The following is a 10,515-nucleotide window of genomic DNA, read 5'->3' as shown; positions in this document are numbered from 1 at the left end:
GGAGTAATACAGTTCACAAACCAGCTGTTTGTGTAAATCATAATAAAATACAAATCAAAAAAAAAAAGGATTCATACTTGCAATATTTAGGCACCCGAAAAATAAATTTAATGAAACACTGAGGGGAGGGGAGGGCAGGAGGTGGCTTTAATAGAAAGGGAGGTAGGAGAGAACAAGGTCAGGTAGGGGATAAACAAAAAAAAAAGGGCAGGGGAAGGAAAAATATTAACCAAAAAAAGATAAAAATTATACAAAATAAAATTATCAGCATAAATTTACTGTACTAATAATATCTACAGTTTAATAATACACATCCTATTGCCTTGAGACATTGCAAACTCTACCATTCATCAACCAACCCCAGATAAACTTCATTTCAAGTAACCACGGTCACAGAGTCTAGACGGAATCTTCAAGTATGGCTGGGAAGTTCACCTCCATAGGAAGCCAGGTAACCAAACAGGAATTCAAAGAGAGAGAAAATGAGATTCACCAACAAGCTACAGCTCAAGACCACTCTACCGCATCACTCTGCCACAGTCCAACCTGGTCTCATTTCTTTTTGATTTGAAGTCATGAAAAAGAAATGGCATTAGCACCTCTCATCCCCAAAGGGGAGAAAAATAGAGGCATTCAAGAAGACACGCAATTAAAAAAAAAAAGTTTTGAAAGCAGAAACCAACGAAATAGTATTTCTGTCCTTTTCTTCTATATTTAGATTTCCATGTGAAGAATGGTGAGTTATCCCTGAATGATGCTAGAATGAGAAAAAATGGCCAAAATAATTAAAACCACTATTTAAAAGTATCCCTGATATTAGAAGAGAAAGAAATGAGAAAGTGGGCCAAATTGTTCCCAGATTCTTAGGCAAAGAACATTGAAAAACCTGGGCTTTCTGTTGGACAATCTTTGCTTAAGGGGAAAGAAGTGCCCATTATTTGGACTGTACTGTTCCTTCTACCTGTGGAAACTCTTGGCTAGGGGTGGAAGGGAAGAGGAACCTAAAATCTGGGGGCCTGGAGTCTTTTCTATCTTTGTTACCACATAGCTATCCCCCCTTGGCTCCCCACCTTCCAATCGAAAATCCATTTCCTTTTTCAATTTGTGCAGTGATTAGTTTCCTCCAAAAAGCTTGTCTTTTTGAGGGGGCCACAGAATGATGCAACAGTGGCTGTAGATTCCAGCTAAGTGGGACTGGTCTCAAGGTTCCATTCCAAATGCCGAAAAAATGACCAGTCGGGAAAGTTCGTTGGAAGTCTGGGAGCCCAGAGGAAATTGCTCCTAATTAGGTGTTTGAAAATACACTGCCTAAGAATAATGCAAAAAAGGCCCCTCCCACACTCTCCCCAATGAGTACAGTGTCACATGAATGAAATGCACTTCCTAGCGTGGAGACACTTCTTTCAGATTCTAGCCACCTCCATCGTCACAATAGTCTAGCTTTTGAGGTATGTTTCTTAGGTATCGTGACGACAGCAGTGCCAATGCAAAGCCTAGCTTTCTGGTCGGTTTCAAAACGTCAACTCCCTAGAACCCAGGAGAAAATCAAAGTAGCACCAACATATGACAAAGGAGTTGAAAAGCAGCCAGAACCGCCATCCTCTCTCTTCCTAAATGCTGACCTAAAGGAAACACCATGATTAGCCAAAGTGGACCACTCATCGAAGTCAAGGGTAGGCACCTACTTCAACGTACAATGTTATTTTTAGGTAGAAGCAACGCCGGGCCCAAAGGAGCAGAGTGGGGTGTGGGGGAAAGAGTGGGAAGAGCGACTTAATATTTTTTCCTGCCTTTCAACTGCGAACTGAGCTCCTGGAAGGAAGGGAAGGTGTCCCATTTGGTTTACACCTTTCCCATGCAAACTCCCCCCCCTCCCCCCAGGCCTCCCTGAGAAATTTATCTTTGCAAGTGGGAGGGGTTGCCTGATGAAGAGAAGGGGGCTAAGAATGACTGCTGAGCTCAACGAAGAGAAGGAAGAGTTCTCTACCTTTCTCATCCCAAAGTTAGCACTCTGCACCTTCTCTTGTAACTAGCCCATGGGATGACTGGTTTAGAACCCAGAGACTGAATGTAAGACTCCAGGTGGGCCAGTCCTTCCTGAACTAAGCATGTTTCCATCAACAGCAAGGGAAGTGATGGCAGAGCTTGGCTCTCACTTCACACTGACGGGAGGGAAACAGCAATTTGACTATGCAGTCCAGATTCATTGCCAAAGCAGAGGTCCCAGGAGATAGCACCACAAGGAAAAGAAAGCCAACGGGCAGGGAGGCCCCCTCGTCTTTGTTTGGTATGTGGTTTGAGATAGGTTACATAGCACCTCAGCAAAACCAGATAGGGAGACAATTATGTTAAAACACCATAGCACCATTTTATTTTGAATATTTCAATTCATAAAAATATGCTTCCTAGTCCATAGAGCATACTTCAGTAATAAAAGGGAAGAGATATTGGTTGAGGCACATCAGGGATCTATGTGTGTGTGTATGTGTATTTAGTTTTCCTTCTGCAATGCCTTAGTTTGGGGATACGGTGGTGGTGATGAACTTGAAAAAGAAAATATTGCTGGATGAATTCCTCTCAGTGAACTGTTTACCCTCTTCTGATCTCTGCACACCCTCCTCTGCTTGGTATAATACATGCAGTGCAATTAAGATTTGGTCCTTTTGGGGGGGGGGGAATCTTCCAGTTGTGGGATTCTCTGATCCCATAACACACAGGGATGGCCACAATGAGGGCCCTTTTGATAGTGGGGGAACATGTCTATTCACCCCCACCACTGTAGTCTCAGGAAGAAGGCAAAGCAGTAGAGGGGAAACTAGAATCTAGGAACCTTGGGTTCTGCAGAAAGGAGAAAAAAAAAAGTCAATGAAAAACAAACCCCACAAAAACAGCTTAATTCAGATGTCCAATGGTCAGACAGTGGTTCAAGGCTCTAGCACCAATTATATGATAACCTGCTGCAAACAGTGATCCCTCTCCACACCACCCCCACCCCCAAACCTGAAGCACAGTTTTGGGCAAGTCCATCCTTTGACAGTCGAACCTCAACTTTGCATTGAGTACAGATGGCATTTGGAGCCAAAATAAAGGGGAAAGATCCAAGGATAAAAACGCCATGAATCTCGCGTCACTCTTATTAGGTGAATTTTGAGCAAAACTGGGTCATGCTGTTAAGGTTCTTTAGATGCAATGGCTTTCATTTTTCTTTCTCATGATCAAGATGTCTGTTAATCATCTTCAGAGCTTACAAAAATGATGGCGCCAGTAAAAAATAAAAAAAAATTGATTTTTCTCTTTAAGAAACCTTCAGCAGCAAGGGTGGGGTAAATAGCTGTGCATAGTTTTTTTTTTTCTTTTTAATATAAGTCTAAAGCATGCTAATTTTTAATGACTGAGATTTGAGGTAGGTTATATATGTAGTGTGTAAAAAACAGCACGGTTTTGAACATTGCAAAAGTACTATCGTTTCCATCAAAACACCGTTTTATCTGGGATGGAGCCATCCAATGGAGGCTGCCCCTTTTTCTCTTTTCTGAACAGCCTGTGTTCTAGTCTAAAAGTTAAGAAAGCAAAAGTTGTTTGGGCTGGGGGGCTGGGATAGAAAAGACACATGCAGTTAGCTGGATTAACTTCTCCTTTCGGACACCATTCTCTTTGTGACTTTGCCACCAGGTTGGTGAAACCAAAGGAGAAGTAACATTAGGAAGAGTAAGTCACATATGCCATTTATCAGAATCCCCTGGGTCATACTGGAAATACCTTCCAAACCCATCCCAGAAGCCACCCCACCCACCTGGGATGTCTAAAGGTGAAACAGAAGGTCACATTCTCAAAGCGTTTCTTAAAAATAGTCAACTCGCTCTCAGAGAGATTTTAAAATGAAGTTTTCAAGGCACCCCTGCGTCTGTCTACCTAAGTCCAGAGTTGAACGAGACCTGCATACACAGCAAAGCAAGCTAGCATCCAAAGGACTGCTCTGCCCCGACTGGTTCCTCAAAATTAGAAAATTAGCATGCTCAGCGTCGGCCAATCCTTTTAAAGGCTTTTGTCACGTTGCACCGGGGAGTGCCCAGGATTTCCTATAAATCTGAGTCTGGAACCATCCTCAATCCCGATAGGCTCTTGGGTATTGATTTCAAAAGCACTCATTCTTATCCTGTAAAAAGAACTGTTACGGATTATGGTTTCTTTCAAAAAAAAAAAAAGGTGGACAAAAAGCACGTTAAATACACAGCTACTATTTACAGGTCTCCCATTATCATCTGTTAAAACATACTGCTTTTTTTTTTCAAGTTGCTATTTAAATCTAGGTGAAAGTGCTTTAAAAAAATCTTTCACTATTTACAGTTAAAATCAGACCACGCCAATGCTCCCTCAGGACGTCTCACAGAGGTTCTCTGCCAGTGCTCCAGGAACATTTCAGTAAACAAAGGATTGGATTCAGTTCTCAGCTCTCAGGGAAAGGCACCTAGAAGTGCGCGAAGTGGACTGTCGCATCCATCTGGTTTTGTCCGGATTGGGAACAGACTGTCACCCACTGCCAGCTGTGGCCGCGCTGAAAAAGGACTTGACGGAATTCTCTTAGGGCTCAGTTTTGGTTCACCCGTGGGGAGGGGCCAGGTCCACAGGTGGGCTGATGTAAGGAGGCAGCGGTGGCAGCCAGGAGTGGGGCACCCCTGCCCCGCCCACCTGTGCCTTCCTGAATGGGGGGGGCCGGGAGGGGGAGCTAGTTAGCGCCAGGCAAGTTTAGCTAATACCACAGAAATTCACACCCCCTCCCCCAGGAGTCTGGTTCGTTACAGATCAATTGCTTGTTGACCTGTGGGTCCCAACCACTTTTTGCAGGCTCTCAGAACAAAGTTGCAAAAAAAGTAAGCACCTATTGTTTCAACTGAACAATTGAAACTTCTGGTTTCAACGAGCCGTTTGAATGCACCAGTTTTAAAAGGGAAAACTGAAGGATTATTTTTTCTTCTTTCGTTGAGGGGGGAGGGGTGGAGGAGTGGAGGAGACATAAAGGAAGAGGAAGAAGAGAGGAAGAGGGAGAGAGGGAGATGGCACCAGCTGGAAAAGAAACCTCAAAGTAGCAACCAGTTGAATTTGCATCTGTAAGGAATGACCCTTTTCCACCTCCCAGGCCCCAGGGCCGGAGTGGGGCAGGTGGTTCAAGGATGCCGCGTGCACCATGGTCCAAAGTAAAAATCCAGGAAATGAGGATCTCCAAGTTGCTTTTTTGTTATTCCGGTTTGCCCAGCTCTCTCAGACTGGAGAGTCAAAAGCAAAATCCTAGACAGCACCAGACTTTGCAACAGTGATATACACAGAGCAACTATTCACAGTTTGTTTGCCTTTTTTTTTTAAAGATACAGTAGCCCTTTTTCCATATTAGCATAGATCATGAGGGGAGGGGGTTCTTATTGGTTGGACTTCTTAAAACTGCTGTTAAGATTTAGACGGATTCCATCAGCCCCAAGTATCATGTCAAGTAGCTGCACACTGCAGCTGAAGTGGCTGTTTTAAGGAAGCATCCTTTCTCCACCGCAGCTGCAACTCCATCATCGAGTGCTACCTGGTGACCGAGGACAAAACGGGATTCGCTAAATAACGGACAAAGAATATTCAGTGTGGAGACTAGCAGGCCTGAAACGTGTCTACCTCCAGCCTGGTTTCTGAAGCAGCCGACCCCAGCATCTCTCAGGTGGCTCAGGTGTATGGTGCGTTTGCTGCGGACTGGAAGGCAGGGGATGAAGAAGCCTGTGGAGGGGCTCTGGCAGATTTCCCAACAGCCCCCGATGGAACACCCCATCCTGCCCCGATGGGCTTGCTTCCCACAAAGTGATAAGAAGTGTATCTGCCAGAAGGAAAGGAAGTGGTGCTTGAACATCTGCACTTGCTTTGAGAGACACAGACTAGTGGTCTGTCAGCTCTGGGGGGGCGTGGCAGGCGGTATGAATGCTCCACTCCCAGCAAAGACCTCCTGATGGGAACAGAAGCTGTCTGGAATTCTGGCTTTTCTTGCCGGCTAGGTGACTGTCATCATTGTTCCTTTTTTTAAAAAAATCCAATAAATACACATTTTAAATGGCAATTAAAAACCACTCCTTTGTGAAAGGATGCTATAAACTCTTCTTCCATTCTTGTCATATACAAGGACAGATTCTTAAAAATAAAATCAAAGTCCCCGACCAAGGGAAAAACCCAATGTGGAGATATAAATACGAAGATTACCGAAAAACTTCCAACAGCCACAGGCTCATCCTCAAAGTGCCAGGGGAGGAGAGGAAAGAAGGGGGAGCTCCGGTGAGGTCTGTGCTGGAGCAGAATTCTTTATACATATATGTGGGTGTGGTAGCTCCATATACATATAGAAGTACTTCTGTCCAGCTTGGCTCTCCAGCCCAGGTGGCAAGGGAAAAGCACCGCAATGGTGGCCCTGGGCTTTGGGGCCATGGATGCTGAGGTAAGATGGCTCCCCCATGCTTTAGATCCAGCGGCTGTAGGGCCCCGTCACCTTCGTATAGGCGTAGGAGGAGACAGTGACCACCGAGTCGGTGGTGATGGCTGGCACGTGGCGGGTGGGGATTGGGTTCTTCTTCTCCTCCTGCTGGGGTTCTGGGGCGGCTGTCCCCCCCCACTTGCGCTTCTTTCCATAGGGCTTGACTTCTGGATGGCTCAGGCCCAGTCGTGCCGCCTCCTCCCTGGCACGGGCCCTCTCGGCTAGCTGCTTCATCTTCGCCTCCCAGAGGGCCAGGCCGTGGTTGGGCTGGTTGAGATTCTTGTGCTGGTAGAACACCAGCGAGATGCGGGTGGGGTGGTATCGGTTGGGCTTCTTAAGGGGGGTGGTGGCATGCAGTTCACGCCGGGCACACTCGATCAGGATGGACCCGTGGGTGGGGGCCACAGCCACGCCGCCGATGTTTTCGTCTAGGAAGTTGTGTTCACTGTCAGACCACAATTCCTCATCTTCCTCCTCTACATTGTTGCCCACGCTGCTGCTGCTGCCGCCGCCGCCACCCCCAGCACCACCTACCTCTTCTTCCTTCACTGCCCCATTGTCTGAGGGCTCCTCGGCAGGCACCTCCCCGAGGCTCAAGGAGTCCCATAGCTTTTCGTCGGGCTTTAGGGTCCCAGAACCTAGGGACATGCCAAAAGAGGGCCAGGCTTTATCAGACAGGCCAGGCCCCACGGGGGTTGGAGTCCTTCCTTCGCCCCCTTTCACAGGCCCCCAGAGCTTTTCTGAGTAGCTTGGACCTCCTTTGAGAGCAGGGCTGAAGTCTGGTCCCACACTCCATGGTTTCTCTGCCAGGCTTGGCCCATTTAAGGTGGCAGTACTGTCTCGAAACTTGCAAGGGCTCCAAGCCTTGCTCAGCAGGCCGGCTCCATTGGGAGGACCCAGTGGTGGCTGCTGGGGTGGCTGCCCCCCTTCGGGGGGGAACAGGCCCCACTGGCTGTCTGGGAGACGGGCCGCTGGCAGACAGCTAGCACCAAAGGAGCCCAGTTTGTCAGGGAGGACAGAACTTTCTCCAGGAGCAAACATGCCCCAGGCCCCACTCACACCGTTAGTCCTCTTTGGAGAAGCGCTCTGGCTGCCTGGGAGGGCACCCCCCCACAGGTGCTCCTTGGTCCCATTCTGGGAGGCCTCAGGGACAGGGGGCTTGCCCATGTTCCCAGGGACCCCAGGGAGGGGCTCAGCCTGGGGCAGGCGGTCACATGGCTCCTGTTTGATGACTTGACCAAAGCAGGGGCCACTCTGTGCAAAGGGGGAGGGGTCTGTGGCTGTGGGGCGAATCCGGTGGCCCTTGGGGAGCAGATACTCCTTGGGGCCTGGATAGGCAGGCTGGTGGTGAGGCGTATGGTGGCTGTCACTGCCGACAGCCTGGCCTGGCAGCTCAGTAAACTCGGGGCCACCATAGGCCTGCGTCAGGCTGCTCTGCAAGGCCTGGAGCTCCGGCTTCTTGTCGAAAACCCCAATGGGGCCTCCCCAGCTGCCGGGGCCTCGGCTGTTGGCACCGTAGTTGAGGAACTGCGAGGGGAAGACAGAGCTGCTGGGGGAGAAGCCGTAATAGCCGAAGGATGGAATAGCAAACTTGGAGTGGAACCCGTTGATAGGATTCAGGTTGGGCTGTGCATAGTAGGAATGGCAAGAGTAGACGCTGTTCACGCTGTAGGGGTCTGAGGGCCGGCAGCTGCCCAGCACCGAGTAGCTCTCCACCACCGCGTTGCTGTTGTACTTGAAGGAGCTGTAGTGATTGGAGGGCTCCACCTTGATGGAGGCTTTCAGAGCTTGCTGGGAGAGCCCATTCTTCAAAGAGAGACCTGGAAAGGAAGTGAGGTCAGTGAGGAGGGGAAGCGGGGCTCCGGGAGGGCCCGAGGGCCCAGGAGGGCTGGAGTCAGGCTTGCCACCCATGCACCTGCCTCCTGAGCAGAGGAGATCCTGCTCTCCCCCAAAGCTGGCCCCCAGCTGAGTCCACTGAAGCGAGGAAAAAGAGTAAGCTTAGCTGTCTGAGAGGACGAGGAGGAGTCCAGACCCAGGACAGCTAGGCGCACTTCTGGGCCCCTCTGTGCTGGCTCACAAGTCTTTGGCTCCAGAGGCGCTGAGGTCCTGAGACCCGCTGCCCTGCCCAGCACCCTCTCCTTCCCTCCCCCCAGGGGCACTGGCTGTCCCTCAGTTGCCAGAGCACACTGGCAGGTAGTGAAGTAGGGGCCAGGGCTCTGCATGAACAGGGACAGGACTAAACATGTCACTGATATTTTTCTTTCTTTAAAAAAGTATCGGTTGGGAGCTTTTGTTTAGGCATAGAGACTAGAGCTGTGATAGAAGTGGCACGGACAACTCCCGGGTGAGGAAATTCCCTCTACCGATGCAGGTTGCCTCCTTCTCTGCAGTCCAAGAGTCACACGGCTGGTCTGAGTCACAAGCAGGTCTCGCACCCAGGTCTTCCCCACTCGAGCCCCTTTACTTCCAAATCCACCTGCCCACTCCTCCTCACTAATACCAGGCTGACACTGTCAGAAGGCTCCCTCAAGAAGTCCCTGGTGACAGAGGGACTAATTCCAGGACACAGGGCAGCTGGACCTCCTGGCAGGGCCTCCCCGCTGCTGCCCCGCACAGGCACTCACCTGGATCAGTCTGGAGCAGCTCGGGGATGTCTAGCACCTCCTGCTTGATCTTCTCTGGAGTGAGCAGCTTCTCCTTCTGGAGCTTCTTCTTCTCGGCCGCTGCCTTGCGAGCTTCCAGCTGTCGCTGGCGGCAGGACTTGGCAGGCTCAGGGAGCCGGCGGACCTCACGGGGGAAGGCGGTTAGCACCTGGATGGCCCCACTCGCCATCTTCGCCCTCTGGTTCTCCTCACTGCCAAACTCATCTGTGTTAGCAATCTTGTAGAGGGGGAGGACGTGTAGCTGCTCGTCCTCTGGGATCTGACCCACACAGCGATTGTCCTCCTTGGTCAGTGTGCATACCTGCGGGGGCCAGAGCAGGAGGTCAGGACAAGGCGGCGCTGTCACTGGGGGACTGAGAAAGGCCAGAGGGCCTCGAGGGGCTGAGGACTTCGGACACCACAGCCACGCTCAGGCAATGCCTTCTTGGCCCCCACAAAGATATAGTCTCTGTTCAAAGGCTGGAGCACTCAATACCTGGGTTAAGATCCCACCCCTGACACTTCCTAGCTGTGTGACCTTGGGTAAGCCCTTTAACCTATCTCAGTCAAATTTCCTCATCTGCAAAATGGGGAAGCACCTGCCTCATAGGGTTGTGAGGGGCCAATGAGATATATGGAACCCAGGGACAGGCACTAGAGAGGAGGTGGAGGGAGAAACCTCTGGACTTCAGAGAATCCAGAGAAGCCTTTGGGAGACTGAAAAGGATCTTAGAAGTCGCACAAATCCCAATGCATATAAAGGGACTCTGCAAACTTTGAAGATTCATAGGAATGTCAGTTGTCATTATCATTGTCATCATCATCATCATCATCGTCATCGTCATCGTGATCTATCTCCCATCACTGTCATCATTATCATCCCTATCTCCTGTTCTCACAGCACCCCTAGCTGGAGAACTGTGTTACCTTAATCGGAAAGGCATCAAAACATTGGGCCGAGCTGGGAGCTAGCCTCTGGATCTAGGTCCTCTTGGTTTTTCTCTAGCTCCTTTTTTCCTGCCTACCTGCCTGTACCCCCGACCCTGCTTGCATCTTGCCTTGATCTCCTGCTCTCCCTTTTTCCTGGTTCCCGGGCCTCCTGTCCAATGTGGACCCTCCTCCTATAGCATGTACTCAATAAACGAATTCTTCCCTCAATAAGCCTGCGGGGATGACGGTTTCATCATGCACGCTGACTCCCTCTCCAGATGTCCCATTAGGCATAGAGGGCAGCTGGGCTTCCCAAAGCTTCTGATAGCTGCCAGTAAACTCTGCTAGATCCTACCATGTTATAGAAAAGTTCTTTGAAAAGGAAAACCAATTATCTATACAGCTGTATACATCAATACATATCCACATACATCCACACATGCCCAT

General features: G+C 49.6%; 1 protein-coding gene across 1 annotated transcript in view; it reads right to left on the bottom strand.

The window, feature by feature from the left end:
• Positions 1 to 2,343: 2,343 nt before the first annotated feature.
• The window catches only part of TET3 (tet methylcytosine dioxygenase 3), a 133,694-nt gene continuing 125,522 nt past the window's right edge, over positions 2,344 to 10,515 (bottom strand). The window contains exons 10-11 of the mRNA XM_027855621.1: positions 9,121 to 9,460; positions 2,344 to 8,316 (exon numbers count right to left, since the gene is read on the bottom strand). Coding sequence (XP_027711422.1) covers positions 6,482 to 8,316; positions 9,121 to 9,460 — 2,175 coding nt within the window. The 3' untranslated portion in view covers positions 2,344 to 6,481. The remainder of the gene's footprint in view (positions 8,317 to 9,120; positions 9,461 to 10,515) is intronic.

Source organism: Vombatus ursinus, unplaced genomic scaffold, assembly GCF_900497805.2.
Source record: "Vombatus ursinus unplaced genomic scaffold, bare-nosed wombat genome assembly UNPS02010980.1, whole genome shotgun sequence".
Classification (NCBI taxonomy): domain Eukaryota; kingdom Metazoa; phylum Chordata; class Mammalia; order Diprotodontia; family Vombatidae; genus Vombatus; species Vombatus ursinus.
The sequence above is the reverse complement of the archived record's forward strand: the minus strand, read 5'-3'. Positions and strand labels throughout refer to the sequence as shown.